This window comes from Rana temporaria, chromosome 13 (genome assembly GCF_905171775.1).
Source record: "Rana temporaria chromosome 13, aRanTem1.1, whole genome shotgun sequence".
Lineage (NCBI taxonomy): Eukaryota > Metazoa > Chordata > Amphibia > Anura > Ranidae > Rana > Rana temporaria.
Window position 1 is genome coordinate 85,566,766 of NC_053501.1, and position 16,428 is coordinate 85,583,193.

The 16,428-nt window shown below is 47.8% G+C and overlaps 1 protein-coding gene across 1 annotated transcript in view; it reads left to right on the top strand.

The window, feature by feature from the left end:
• Positions 1 to 13,348: 13,348 nt before the first annotated feature.
• Positions 13,349 to 16,428, top strand: part of EMC7 (ER membrane protein complex subunit 7) — a 90,214-nt gene continuing 87,134 nt past the window's right edge. Inside the window, 1 exon segment of the mRNA XM_040331981.1 lies at positions 13,349 to 13,636. Within this exon segment, the coding sequence (XP_040187915.1) occupies positions 13,349 to 13,636 (288 nt within the window).

Genomic DNA, 16,428 nt, shown 5'->3' on the forward strand with positions numbered 1-16,428 from the left:
TATCACAGACCATCTAGGCTTTGAAGAAGGGGGTACGCCCCAGAAACGCGTCAGCCATTCAGATGTCTGAGGTTCTACTGGCAGGTGCCGTGAGGTCCAATTTAAAAACTTGTCACAGTTTATTTTTATTATGCTTATGACTTAACCCCTTCACCAAAGAATGGCTACAGGGGATGCATTTAAACATTTATTATGTATGGAGTTTATTGTTATTATGCTTATGAAAACCCGCCCATCAACATTGCAAAATCCGCCCTCCAATTGTTTTAACACACCCCGCTAAGACGTGTACTTTATTGCTAAAATCACCCCTGCCCTTTGCAGAATAGCACTAGCATCAGGAGCGTGCGGCACGTGTCATAGTCACTGCGCAGGCGCCGTGTAGAGCTGACTCTCAGCTCTACATCTTCGGCTATTTTTGGTGGCTCCGTTGAGGTTCGTACTGCGCAAGCACCACGCCTGCGCAGTAAAGGGGGGTCCTTATCCGTCGGGGTACCTTCTTCGGCAGAACACCTGTCTGTCTGTGACCTGATGTGGGAAGAGCCTGGGGTGCGCAGCGCCACAGCTCAATTTCTATTGGCAGCCACCCCGCCTATTTTGTTCCACTGAGACTGCCTGTGCAATTGTGTTTTTCTGTAATGTCGGCGGAGAGAGTCTCCGCTGCTGGGGGACACCTAATGAGAGGGGCTCCACTGGGATTGCCTGGTGTAAGGAGGGACTCTGCTGGGAATGCATAATGTAAGGAGGGACTCTGCTGGGAAGGCCTGATGTAAGGAGGGACTCTGCTGGGAATGCATAATGTAAGGAGGGACTCCGCTGGGAATGCCTGATGTAAGGAGGGACTCCACTGGGAATGCCTGATATAAGGAGGGACTCCGCCGGGAATGCCTAATGTAAGGAGGGACTTTATTGGGAATGCCTAATGTAAGGAGGGACTCCACTGGGGATGCCTAATGTAAGGAGGGACTCTATTGGGAATGCCTGATGTAAGGAGGGAGGGACTCCCCTGGGAATGCCTAATGTAAGGAGGGACTCCGCTGGGAATGCCTAATGTAAGGAGGGACTCCGCTGGGAATGCCTAATGTAAGGAGAGACTCTACTGAGATTGCCTGATGTAAGGAGGGACTCCGCTGGGAATGCCTAATGTAAGGAGGCACTCTACTGTGATTGCCTGATGTAAGGAGGGACTCCGCTGGGAATGCCTGATGTAAGAAGGGACTCTACTGGGGGCACCTGATGTAAGGAGGGACTCTACTTGGGGCACCTGATGGTGCCCCTACCTTGGGTTTAATGATTCTATAATTTTAAATAATGCGATGAACAAGTTGTTATACAATGTTTATGGTTTTTGCATCATGATTTTTATATGCACTGTCACGTACTGTATGTTTACTATTATGTATACATTCGAAATCGCATGCTCTGCTATGTGTTTTAGACAAATAAACGCATCCATATTACACTGTCTTATCTTTGAGTTCTCTCATGCATACCTCATTCAAAGTCCCAAACCCCTCTTCTTTTCTACATATAACAGGGATGGAGATATATGTTCACATATTTCTCATTTAAAGTAAAAAAAATTCATTTTTCTCTTCCATTGATGGACGGACACAGCAGCATTGACCTTAGGGTTATATACCTTCCTTCTAGGAGAGAAAACAGCACTTTAAGTGTTAAAAACACTTCTCTCAGTACAGCACCTCCCAGGGGGCGTGTCCCCCGGGTACATCCCACTCTCTGGAAACATCCAGCCCCAGTTTTTTTCCGCCTAGCGTTAAGAGAAGACATGGCCTTTTCTGGAGTCCATGTGCTCTGGAGATTTTTTGCTTTTTATTAAATTTTTCCTGCATTTTTGGATCCTGAGATCTACTATCAACTGCCGACTGGTTGACAGGTTGGATCTTGATTAAGGATGAGCTCCGGCGTGTTCGCATTGAACACGTGGGGAGCCCCCAGGAAGTCGGCACCCGCGCTGCGCTAATCACAGCCAGGCAGACATTTACCGATGCTCGGCTGCAGAGATCGGGAAATGTCTGCCTGGCTGTGATTAGCGCAGCGCGGGTGCCGACTTCCTGGCGGGCTCCGCACGTGTTCAATGCGAACACGCCGGAGCTAATCCTTACTCTTGGTCCTTGTAGTCCCCCCATGTTCAGCCATCGGGCGTGTGCCTTTAGCTAGGCCGTCCACGACATGCCCCGTGCTCCAGGGGCGGGCGGTGAGCTATATGCTACAGGGCACACATATGACCGGTCTCTATGGCTGTGTCACAGTGTGCCGGTCCTGGACGGGTGCTATACAGCACCACTATTTGGGCTATGGTCCCTTTAAATAGCGGGAAGAGTGTTCAGGGGGTCACCCAAAGTGGGTGAAGGATTCCAGGTAAGAGTTAATCGAGAGAGGACTGGCTCGCAAGTTCTCTCTGTTTTGATAGAGTAATTTGGGGCCTGGAATTCTGGCGGCTCTAAAACGCTATTTGGGTGGGAAAGAGCCTCCACTCCTAAACACGGGGAGCCAGCACACAAGGAGTTAACACTTCCAGAGAACCACCCATAAAACAGGAAGTGGTGCTGGAGGGAGGTGTGTGAAGGAGTGTGGAGATTGCACCTGTGAAGACAAGCTGGGAGTCTGATAGCTGCTGTTCAGAATACAGTGAGGACTTCTTGGAATACAGGGGGTGAAGACCCATCTACCAACGAACTGTATGTGTTTTGTTTTGACTTATTTTTGGTGCTGAAGATAAGCAGACTTTTATTTGATGCTGAAGCCAAGCGGACCTTTCTGTTATAGTTTTTCCTTGTGTGCTGAGAAAAGCCTTATTTTTGGTTGATCTATGAATAAAAGCCTTTTTATGTTCCCCCCCAAACGGTTTGTGCACTTAATCCCACCGAGCTATAGCCCCGAACGTTACAACTAGTGTCGAATGCGGGCCAAGTGCATTTGCAGGCGCAAAAAACATTTAAAACTAAAAACTGACATTTAAAGAGACAGCATGCGTATGGCATGTCTCTGTCTTGGGTGAAGTCAGCCCAGACATTGCAAACAACAGGCAAAGGCATGGAGGAGGTCATCAAGGCTCTGGCACAAGCCACCGTGACCCAGCAGCAAGCCACCGTGACCCAGCAGCAAGCCACTGTGACCCAGCAGCAAGCGTTGGCAGAGGCAAACCGTCGCCATGAGGAAGCGATGGCTCAGCAGCAAGAAAACACACGACTGCTAGTCGCCCAGTTTACGGCTCAGCAGGAGTCCTCTCAAGCACAGGTGGCTGCCTTGCAGGAGGCAGTACAGCGGCTGGTTCAGGGACGAGAGCAAGCGGTCGTTGCCACTAGCAACCCAGTGTCTGTGAGAGCCAGTCATTTTTTACAAAAGTTAACACCCAGCGATGATGTAGAGGCCTTTCTTACCATCTTCGAAAGGATAGCAGAGAGAGAGGGGTGGCCCCGTGACCAATGGGCTGGCATTATCTCCCCTTTCCTCACCGGTGACCCGCAAAAGGCCTATTTTGATCTCCCATCTGAGCACATCAGCAACTATGAGCGACTGAAGGCAGAGATCCTGGCCCGCCTGGGGGTAACCACAGCCGTCCGGGTTTAGAGGGTGCATGGCTGGCGGTACAAACTTGACAGACCGCCCAGGTCACAAATGCATGAACTGATACAGTTGGTCAAAAAATGGCTGCAGCCCGAAAAGTTGTCCGGTCCACAAATGGTGGAACGGGTGGTGATGGACTGGTACTTGCGGTCCCTGCCAGAGGACCTACAGCGCTGGGTAAGCCATGGAGACCCTGCAACTGCTGACCAGCTGGTTGAGTTGGTTGAAAGGTATACCGTTGTAGAGGACTTGCTTGGGCCTGCCAAGCGTCGGGAACCCACGCTAAGGCCAACCAGACCGACCACAACACCTAGGAGAGAAGCCCTACCAGACATGGAAACTCGCAAACCTGCATAAGCTTCCGTAGAAGCACGAAGGTTAGCACCAGTCCCAAGGAGAGGGGACCTACAGTGTTGGCAGTGTCGGTCCTGGGGGCATACTGTCGTAGCAAAATCTCGGCTGTATGCAGAGCACACCGCCATTTTGCCCTGTGCTAAAAGCACATACTCAGTCTTAATGAAATAATCCATATTTAGGCTAAATAGATTCACTCACCATCCATACAAAAAGACACCATCACCATCAGCTTGTTCTCAAATCATCCTCGCTCCAGCCATCACTGACTTCCAGAAGCTTGTCTCTTTATTATATGGGGTCAATCATCAGTAACAAAAGGTGTGGCTTCACAAAACAGCCAATCAGACATGTTGTATACATTCAAAAGAACCAATCACAGACATGTGATTCAAACAATGCTTAGTAGTGATGTATACAAACGGCTGGGGGGGCAGTGACCATGCTCTGTGAGACACAAAGCAATCAGATAGCATGGCCACTGCACACAGAGCCGTGTGCAGACTGCCATTGTTACAAACCATACTTAAATCATGGATCAGATAACCATCATTTTCATATAGTTATCCTACAGTTTCCATGTACGCAGATCTGTCCACTCGGAGTCATTTAATGCAGTCGACAAGAAGTGGCCAGTCCCTTGCTGAGGCATAAATGGGCATCCCTAAAAGGAGCGTGCAAATCTGCTGTGTCCATGAAAAGGTGTCTGCGCCAAAAGGCCTTCCACCAACGTCTGTATGCGTGAATTCGCTCACCTGAGCGCACTACAGCAAAACCGACACTGGGGGGACATCTGACAACATACATTTATAGAATTTTCCACAACAGTCCTCCCTTTTTTTTGTCATATTCTCCCAAGTGTCCCGCGATGATCTTCTTCTTTACACCTGGAAACGAATCAGTCTTTACAGTCCATATGAGTTCATAAAAGGAAAACACGGCTTGACATGTAGACTCTGTTCTTCAGGAGACATGACTTATAAGGAGGGCACAACTTGGTGAGCTGTAGTAATCGATCGGTCTGGGGTCCTCTGTGTCTTGTACGTGGGTCCGGCTTCGGGGCGTCTCATCAAGGAAGATGTGGTCATCTGCTCCGGCTCTGGTCACGCGTCCAATCAGGCAACAGGAGCGCCTCATCACGACATAGAAAGAATAGAAATAAAAACAACATGAGTATATATATTCCCATTTCCATCAACCACGATCCGCTGTAAAATAAAAATTAAATCCCCAAAGATTCCCAGAAATCGCCCTTGGACCGTGAGAACTTCCTTGTAGCTTCAACAGTCACATGAAACATTCCATCCTCAATAGGTTAGAACTGTTCAATCGTATCATAAGCTCAAGCCCCCCACCTTGTACATGCAGGAAACCATGCATGCCAGACCTGGTCGGGGTTGGTGAACAATTCCCGTCTAGCCACCCTGCCATTCCTACTTTCTCTTGCGCCATCAGATCCTTGCGATCGGCCGCGATATAGGATGCTGGGACAGCTTCACCACCACGCATGAACCTCTTGAATTACCTTATAAGCTGTAGATACCCAAGAGGCAGAGCCATAAAAATGAAAACCAATTTCTCTAAAGACATCTCATTAAATTTCATTGACAAGTGTCTGCTCTGAGTCTTCACTAGTTTGTCAATAATCCTCATACCAATCATAACATCATAAATAGCATGTATCGCTGTTATCGCTGGGCACTAAAGCTCGGTGGAGACTCAGAGCAGACCGCGCAATCGGTTCCATTCACTTTCTTATGAGTCATAGAACACTTTAAAATAATAACTTGGGGTGCTTTTCATCGTTACCTCTGCTAAAATTTACTAAACAAACAAATACAAAATAAACGAAGATACTACTAATTTCTTTGATGTGGTTGAGCCGCCTCTTGCAGTGGCTGGCGTGGTCTCATCCATCAAGCTTCTTTACAAACGACCCAGTCACCTGGTTGGGAAAAATGAAAACCAATTACTGTGTCAGGGTCCAGGAGAGACTCCTGAACCCTTTTGAAGTTCATGTTACAGTGATCGCACTCACCCCATCACCTGAGAATAGACGTGACAGCTGGTGAGGGGAGTACGACCCTGGTTTCGGTTGAACTCCAAACAAACCTTATGACAATAACCCCCGACCTCGGGACTGTGTTCACTGCACAATCTGTGCGTGCCTCCCCGTCGCCTATAATCGCTTACCATCTCCTGTAATACCTGGAGCTATTGAGAGGTTCTTAGCATCTAAGATGAAACCTACTTCACCAGACTGCTGCTTGCCGATTCAAATTCTATCAAAGAAAGACAGTGTTGGCACAAACTTGATTTAGAATTAGAAAGATTAGTGTTATTAGTTCGAAAAACTGTCACTTTTACATTTATTTATCCCCCCTTTTTCTTCCTCATTACAGACTGGAGGAAGAAAAAACAATGAAGTAGTTATGATACTTTAACTCCTTAGACTCGTTTTATCCATGTGTAAACTCCTTGGACCTGAAAAATACTTATAAGCAGAAATCATTACTCCATCCATCATATCCTGCAGAATGGCAAACAAAAATTACATTCGTACATTTTCAATGACATTCTTTCAAAAACCGATTCAAACAAAACTCTCTGTAACCCTTACTTTTCCCGTTCCTACAAAAATACAGCCGCGACGCATCGGAGGATCGCCGCAGTAAATTCGAACACATTCACGTTACTACACACAAACATTCATATACAAATGTGGGGGAGATATTCATAGTATCCAAAACAAAAATGAAAAAAAAAACAAAAACCAGCCGGAAATCTGCCTTCACTTTCAGCAATAGAAGAAAATACAATGGGGAAAATATGAGAATAGCGTGAGAGCCTTGCATAGACAGCTATACAACATTCTTCTTTGAGGGTCACCAAAGCGTGTACCACACCTCCATTCACACTCATCCTTACAGATTTCTGAAACCGCAGCGAAACCACATCCACTCCAGAGGGATACCCAAATAGTATCCTTGGCAATTTTTAAAGGGGTCTAAAGGCCTTTGCCCCCAAAACTAGGCTTTGTGCATCGTGTAACGTTGACTGTGGGAAGCCTTCCTTCCCATGCGATTCAAATCGACTTATCGTCTTACCTCTCGCGTCAAGAGAAAACCGTTGCACCCATTTCGGGGATCAACGTCCGGTGCCTTTTTACGGTGGATTGACGGACTACAACCACTATCTGGTCCAGTCCCTCAACTAGAAAACCCTAACGAGGCATCTCTATGGCTTGTTGTCCCAACACTCCTGGCACAGAACTAGAGTAACTATGCCAAATGATTCGTCAACAACCACTGATCAACCCCCAAATTAGGCCTCTACCCCTCACAGTGTATGCATCCCATACACTGCGTCGCCAGACTAAACCACACGGAACACTTACGCCCAGTTACCACCTGCAGAAATAATGTGGCTTCTCTGCATCTAGATGTTACACCAGTAATGGTGAAGCCCTCCTGTTTGCTCTAAAATACCCAAAACTGTATTTACAGTATAACACTTCACAAAAACAATTGAAATTAAAATTTTAAAACACTCTTTTAAACGCCAAAATATTTTCCGTTGTCCTTTCAGGACACAAATACCATTGCTCATCTTTCAGAAGACTTCAAAACTCCTCCCACTGACTTCCTGCTTATATATAATGCTGAAAAAGGACTTCCTGTTTTATGCTCAGCTCGTAAACCCCAAATCCTGGTTTTTTATTTAATGACAGGAAAAGGGAGGGGAGGGGGAAGTCTATCTTTCATTGCCTCTCTCAACACATCAAAAAATCCATGGACTACATAAATATCCCCTGGAAGTATTATCCAGTAGTAAGCAAAGCCAGAACTGAATCTCTTTTAAAACAAAATTCTTTTGGTTCAGGAAGGTAACAATCTCCTCCCATCTGCAGAATAGGAGTTGATCCCCCTGACCCTACGATGTTCAAAAACAATTAATTGCCCACCGGGAAACGCCTAAATATTCAAACCAAAAAACGCACATCGCTGTGCACAAAAATGCATTCAATCCAGTTCCACAATCCATCAAAATTCAGTGCATGCAAAGCAGAGTCTTTTCACCCAAAAACGAAATTCACAAAAGCCTCCACTCTTACACTGCAAAGTCAGCCGGTAGGTTAGTCAGATCTTGTATAAATTAGCCCTAGCATGCAAGCACTATTCAAAAGATAGCGCTTAAACTCATCTCAAAATGGCCGACAACAAGCCACAGCAACAACGGCGCCATTCCGCTGCAAAAAACAATTTACTGCGCCTCCAAATCACCTGTCTACCAAAGGACAGACCATATACTACACACAATAAAGGAAAACACAGAAAAGACCGCGCTCAATTCGCACTAAACATCGAAATCTGCCCCAAAGGCTGCGAAATTCCACTGCAGTCACATGGTATGACACCCAAAAGAAAGGTGGCTGCACCTTCTCCTATAGGACGACCCACAGGACCAAACAAATTGTTCCCGTCAAAATGGGCCCCATATGCAGTTTTTCAAAACCTGCCTAGAATCTTTTCCACAAAAACAAACATGGAACATCAAAAACGAACACCAAAAACATTTTCTAAAACAACCAACCAAGGCACACTTTAGGCTCCTTCAAATCAGACCTTTTCATGGTTGTGAACCCTCTTAACGAGCGCAGCACAGGAATGGTGGGAACCCCTCACTATGAGCACAGGATGGTGGGAACCTCACCAGCACAGGGATGGTGGGAACCCCTCACAATGAGCACAGGGATGGTGGGAACTCCCCACAATGACACAGGGATGGTGGGAACCCCTCACATGAGCACAGCACAGGGATTCAACACTAGTCACCCCTCCCCGAGCCGCATTTGAGGCTGCTTCAAATCGGACCTTTTACCAACACAGCACATTCAAAAAAATGCAGTTACATGCGCAACATTAAAACAAAAACACTTTTCACAAAGCTCATGTAACAAGCCATTCAAAAAAATATATACTCAGTGAGGTCACATTTAAAACCTTAAAAAAACTCTTTTCATGCTAGCAGCCAAAAGAAAATGCTGATTCAAACAAACAGCTTCATTGTAAATCATGGGCACATGTTTCCTACATCAGCCAAACAATTCAATCACAGTTCAGCCGCACTTATGCAGACATTACATTCAGAAAATACAAAATGTCTCCCTGCACACATCGCAGGCTGAATAATGCCACCTCTATACAGACAAATCATCCACAATATAGTTTCCATTTCTATTCCTCACATAGATCATTGAACATATTACAAAATTCAAGACGCATACAGGGATCCAACAACACTGTCCGCCCCTCCTCCGAGCCTCATGGTGGCCCAAACAAATCACCCTTCCCCCGAGCCTCATGGCCAGAGAAGCCATCTTTAAAAGCCATGACAAAAGATAACTTTTCTAAGCAGGTCGAACGATCGAATCAATTGCTTACTTACAAAACTGTTCAATCATACAGCATTCAGGCATACACACACACACACACACACACACACACAATCGCGCGCACACACACAATCGCACACACACACACAATCGCACACACACACACACACGCACACACAATCACACAATCGCACACACACACACACACAACTCATTATTTCAAAAAGACGTCATATTTGTTCTTTCCAAAGCATGGTTTTCCCGATGCATCAGAACGTACCCCAAAATCACCCTCTGATGCCCAGGGAAAACCACGAATAGTACCGCCTGGCCCGCCACATGTCGTAGCAAAATGCAGAGCACACCGCCATTTTGCCCAGTGCTAAAAGCACATACTCAGTCTTAATGAAATAATCCATATTTAAGCTAAATAGATTCACTCACCATCCATACAAAAAGACACCATCACCCATCAGCTTGTTCTCAAATCATCCTCGCTCCAGCCATCACTGACTTCCAGAAGCTCGTCTCTTTAATATATGGGGTCAATCATCAGTAACAGCCAATCAGACATGTTGTATACATTCAAAAGAACCAATCACAGACATGTGATTCAAACAATGCTTAGTAGTGATGTATACAAACGACTGGGGGGGCAGTGACCATGCTCTGTGAGACACAAAGGAATCAGATAGCATGGCCACTGCACACAGAGCCGTGTGCAGAGTGCCATTGTTGCAAACCATACTTAAATCATGGATCAGATAACCATCATTTTCATATAGTTATCCTACAGTTTCCATGTACGCAGATCTGTCCACTCGGATTCATTTAATGCAGTTGACAAGAAGTGGCCAGTCCCTTGCTGAGGCATAAATGGGCATCCCTAAAAGGAGCGTGCAAATCTGCTGTGTCCATGAAAAGGTGTCTGCGCCAAAAGGCCTTCCACCAACGTCTGTATGCGTGAATCCGCTCACCTGAGCGCACTACAGCAAAACCGACACTGGGGGGACATCTGACAACATACATTTATAGAATTTTCCACAACAATACCCGGGCACAATGCCCACTGCAGGAGGAGCCTATGGACTTCGGGACTGGTCGGAGAAGCTCCTTCTATGTGCAAAGTGTGTGTGCCACTCATCTTGATCTGGCTGTAGGACGGTTTGAGTGTGAAGTGTGGGTGAACCACCTTCCTGCCAGGGCTCTACTGGACTTCCGGTAGCATGGTAACACTAGTACATGCCAGGGTACTTGGGAGGCTTGGGCCAGTAACCAAGACGCTACGGGTAGTATGTATCCATGGGGACACCAAGGAGTACCCCTTAGTCCCAGTGACTGTTTCCTATGGCCATGCCTCAGTTACACAGGAGGTTGGGGTGGTAAAAAGTTTAATTCATGACATCATAGTGGGGCGGGACTGTCCACTATTTCTGAAACTATGAACCAGGTACAGATGGGGCTCCCAGGAGAACTGGGGACACTGGACCTGGAAGGGAAAGGGTCTGAGGGGTCCGAACCTGAAACCTCTCCAACACACCCCTCTGATATGGAGATACCTGTCACCAATAATGAAATTGCAGAGAATGCTAATGTGGAGGATAATGCCCCTGTCCCAGGTCTAGAAACCGAGTTGATCTCTGAGGGGGGGGGGGGGAGTCTTCCCATTGCAAGTTATGCTGGGGGGAGGATGATGAGGAGCTCTCCCAGGTTGAGGAGGGGGAAGGGGAAATATCCTCAAGGCCAGTACATCCAGGTCTGGATGTATCCAGGGGTGCATTTGGCACCGCCCAATTACAGGACCCTACCTTGGTCAATGCTCGAGAGCAGGTTTTTGTTATTGATGGGGTCTCACAAATGCCAGGCGCAGATCAGAGGTTTCCTCACTTTGCATTGAAGGGGGACTTGGTATATCGAGTGGCTGAGAGCCGAGTGGAAACTATAGAGCAGTTGCTGGTTCCCCAACCGTATAGGCGGATGCTCCTTGATCTAGCCCACAACGATGCACTGGGAGGACACCTGGGGGCGGAGAAAACAGAGGCCAGGATAACCGACCGGTTTTACTGGCCAGGGCTGAAGGCCGAGGTTAAAAGATATTGTGCGTCTTGTCCCATTTGCCAGTTAACCGCCCCAGTGTCCCACTATAGAAACCCTCTGGTACCCTTGCCAATTATTGAGGTCCCGTTTGAGCGGATCGCTATGAATCTGGTGGGACCCCTGGTAAAGTCGGCCTGGGGGCACCAATACATATTGGTCATCCTAGATTATGCAACTAGGTATCCAGAAGCCGTCCCTTTGAGGAAAATCTCCTCTAAGGCCATTGCCAGGGAATTGTTTCAAATGTTCTCACAAACTGGGTTCCCCAAAGAGATACTGACGGATCAGGGTACCCCTTTTATGTCAAAGGTGATGGCGGACTTGTGCAAACTGTTTCAAATTAAGCAGTTGCGGACGTCCGTCTATCACCTGCAGACTGATGGCCTGGTTGAGAGGTTTAATAAAACCCTAAAGTCCATGTTGAAAAGAGTGGTCCAGAAAGATGGGAAGGATTGGGATATGTTACTCCCTGCTCTGTTGTTTGCTATCCGGGAGGTTCCACAAGCATCCACGGGTTTCTCACCATTTGAATTAGTGTATGGACGAAGGCCCCAGGGGTTACTCGATCTGGTAAAAGAGACGTAGGAAAGTGAGTCCTCACCACATAAAACGGTGGTAGAGCATATCTCTCAAATGCAAGAGAGATTGGCTAAGGTGATGCCGCTGGTGAGGGAGCACATGCAGAAGGCTCAGGATGCCCAAAGAAGAGTGTATAACAGGTCGGCTAAAATTTGACAGTTCCAAGTAGGAGACCGGGTGGCTGTTCTAATACCCACGGTAGAGAGCAAGTTCTTGGCCAAGTGGCAAGGCCCGTTTGAGGTGGTAGAGAAAGTCGGTGAGGTGGACTACAAGGTACACCAGCCAGGGAAAAGAAAACTATACCAGATCTATCATGTCAATTTGTTGAAACCCTGGAGAGACACAGAACAAGTGTCCGCGGTAGTAGGGGTACAGTCAGGGGACCATGCAGGGATCGACCTGGTGCAGGTTGCTGCTACCCTGACTGGGCCCCAAACCCAGCAAACAAAATAATTTTTACAAAGAAATAGGGATATGTTTTCAGGGTTGCCCGGTCGCACCAATGTCATCGAGCATGACATTGTGACCGAGCCAAATGTAAAAATCCGGTTAAAGCCTTACCGTATCCCAGAAGCTCATAGGGTGGCAGTGTCGGAAGAGGTTAAAAGAATGTTCGAGCTTGGAGTCATTGAAGAGTCGCAGAGCGAGTGGTCAAGTCCAATCGTGTTGGTACCCAAGCCCAACGGCACCCTCCGCTTCTGCAACGACTTCAGAAAACGTAATGAAGTCTCCAGGTTCGACGCATATCCCATGCCACGGGTAGATAAGCTAATTGAGAGGTTAGGTCCTGCCAGGTACATGACCACGCTGGACCTCACAAAAGGGTACTGGCAGATCCCCCTGACTAAGGAAGCCAGGGAGAAAACAGCCTTCTCTACCCGGAAGGCCACTTCCAATATAAAAGGATGCCGTTTGGTCTACACTCAGCCCCGGGCCACATTCCAAAGGGCCATGGACAAACTCTGCGTCCACACCAACGGTACCCTTCCGTCTATCTGGATGACATAGTCATCTTCAGCACTGATTGGGAGTCCCACCTTCCCCGGGTTCAGGCAGTCGTAGACTCCTTGAGAAGAGCAGGATTCACCATCAATCCAGAGAAGTGTGCCATTGGGATGGAGGAAGCAAAATATCTAGGGTATATTGTGGGTAGAGGGCTGGTGAAGCCCCAAATGAGTAAGGTGGAGGCCATACAGGACTGGCCCCGTCCCCCAAACCAAGAAGCAGGTCAGAGCATTTTTGGGCATAGTTGGCTATTATAGGAGGTTTGTTCCCAACTTCGCCACTATTGCTGCACCGCTGACTGACTTGACCAAAGGCAGAAAGTCAGTGATGATAAAGTGGAAGGCTGAGGCCGAGATAGCTTTTCAAAAGCTTAAGACAGCTTTGTGCCAAGATCCGGTGCTGGTAGCTCCAGATTTTACAAAAGATTTTGTAGTGCAGACAGATGCTTCAACTGAAGTGTTGGGGGCGGTCCTGTCTCAGGAAATCAATGGAGAGGAGCACCCCGTGGTTTTTCTTAGTAGGAAGCTGACGTCAGCTGAGAGAAACTACACAGTGGTGGAGCGGGAGTGTCTGGCCATCAAGTGGGTTTGGACTCCCTACGATATTCCCTCCTGGGTAGGAAGTTTCACTTGGTGTCAGACCTTGCTCCCCTTACGTGGATGAGACAAAACAAGCACGCCAATGCCAGGGTAACAAGGTGGTTCCTTTCTCTCCAGGAGTTCAATTTCGTGGTAGAGCACAGACCCAGGAGACAACATTAGAATGCCGATGCCCTCTCCCGTGTCCATTGTATGGTGTCTACTGGTGCCTCCAACACCTCCGCGTTGAGGCAGAGGGGGGGGGGATATGTACAGGACGCCAGGGTTGGGTCCTGGACGGGTGCTATACAGCACCACTGATTGGGCTATGGTCCCTTTAAATAGTGGGAAGAGTGTTCAGGGGGTCACCCAAAGTGGGTGAAGGATTCCAGGTAAGAGTTAATCCAGAGAGGACTGGCTCGCAGTTCTCTCTGTTTTGATAGAGTAATTTGGGGCCTGGAATGCTGGAGGCTCTAAAGTGCTATTTGGGTGGGAAAGAGCATCCACTCCTAAACACGGGGAGCCAGCACACAAGGAGTTAACACTTCCAGAGAACCACCCATAAAACAGGAAGTGGTGCTGGAGGTGTGTGAAGCAGTGTGGAGATTGCACCTGTGAAGACAAGCTGGGAGTCTGATAGCTGCTGTTCAGAATACAGTGAGAACTTTTTGGAATACAGGGGGTGAAGACCCGTCTACCAACGAACTGTATGTGTTTTGTTTTGACTTATTTTTGGTGCTGAAGATAAGCAGACTTTTATTTGATGCTGAAGCTAAGCGGACTTTTCTGTTATAGTTTTTCCTTGTGTGCTGAGAAAAGCCTTATTTTTGGTTGATCTATGAATAAAAGCCTTTTTATGTTCCCCCCAAACGGTTTGTGCACTTAATCCCACCGAGCTATAGCCCCGAACATTTCAGTATCTACCTGCGGACGTTGGGTCTGTCTGGAATGCCTCCAGCCGGTGGTCGCAGGATGGGTAAGTAGTCTTCCCTTGCCTCGGCCGGGTGTTTTTCGGCTGGTGCATTCCTGGGGAGGTCGACTGAGGGTACGCCCTGCTTTCCTCTCTACCTCCTTCCCCATTCTGGGTGGCGGCTGTGAGGTGGGGGGGTCCACCTGAGGGGGGGGGGCTCTGTTACTGCCGGAGGGGTTATGCTGCTGTGGGGTGCTGTTATATTTTTATTGTGCTATGTGCTTGTGATGCATTTGCCTATATGTCTCAGTTTAATTCTCCCTGCTTGCCATGTGTGATTACGTCCTCGGCTAACAGGTTATTGAAGTGCTAATGTCCCCTCACTATTTCTAAAGGTTAATTGATCTATTGTGTTGTGTGAAGGAGATCTGTGTTTAAGTGGCTTGTGTTAATTATTCTGATTGCTCCATTGTGGTAATTATCTCTCTATATGCGGGGTCGAGCTGTCTAGTTAATGTATTCAGTACAACTAGTAATCAGCGTCATTGATGTCATTGTCTAAAGAAAATGTGTTTTCAGCATCGGCTCCGTCGTGTCTGCCTAATCATCTGTATGGAAGCCCCAGTGTGAGGGGGCGGAGATTTGTCATTGTAACAGTTTTGGAAATTACATATAAGCTCTGTGTTATAACATTAAACTCTGTCTTGTTCTAGCAGTAAGCCTGGACTCATGTGTGGCTTAATGGGCGATCTCAGGAATATCCCTCCTAGTGGAATATTGGGTGATGTTCTTATGGAAGAAGGGAATCTTTGACGGGGATATCATACCAATACCGTCACAGTGCTGTTTTATGCTGGACAGTGTCTGCTGTGTGTTTAAACATGTGTACGGCCGCCATTTTAGCGGTGATGCGGCTCTTTATGTCGGCGGCCATTTTCCTGTAGCCCGCATGCTGTTTTTTCTGCATGACGGCGGCCATCTTGGAAACATCTTGGCCTCTAGTGTCTGGAATAGCAGTGCGAAGCCGCAGCATTCTTCCTGAGGGACGGCACAGCACGGACAGCGCTCTCAGCTCTGCACACCAGTACAGCCTGTTTTCGGGTGGTGAGTCCCCTGGGGGGTGCCTCTGCTCTCTGTGACAGCTGGGAGGGTGACCGCTGGGTCCCATTTTTTTCTGCAGTACAAAGGTGGCATATACAGGTGGAGTCTGAACCAGAGTCTTCTACCCCGACCATGCCAGAGTTAACCCTTAGTGCCCCTGCTCCTGTGGCCTCGATGGATGCTATGGCGGCAGTCCTGGAGGCGTTTGTTGCCAGGATTGAAGCGGCAATTGAATGAGGATTGAAGGGGATGTCTCTGACACGGAATCAGGCCCTGCTATTGCATCTGGCCCAGGTTCTGTCATGTCAGATGATGCAGACTTGGCCCACACGGACAGTGAGGATGACTCTGCTTCAGGGTCTAAGCATGATAAGGAATTTTTGGAGTTCTTGTCACTGCAGTGCGGGACACTCAAACTTGAGGATTTGGCGGAGGCATCAGAAGTGCCGGTCCCTTTTGGGTTCCGCAAGCCACCCCGCATTGCGAAAGTGTTTCCTTGTGTTCCATATCTGGACAAACTGTTATACAAGGAATGGGAACGGCCGCAGAAAGTTTTTGCAGTCCCAAAATACTTTGCGGTCCGTTACCCACTTTTTTAGGAAATCCTCTTCAAAAGGATATCTCCTCCGTCAGTGGACCCTCCGGTGTCCAGACTGAACAAGGCCACCACGTTACCTGTGGAAGGGGCTCCCGCATTTAAGGACCCCGCAGATACGAGAGCTGAGGCTGTGGCCCGCTCCATATTCACAGTGGTGGGGTCGGCGGTGAGACCGGTTTTGGCCGGGGCTCTGGTGTCACAGACACTCACCGAACGGGCT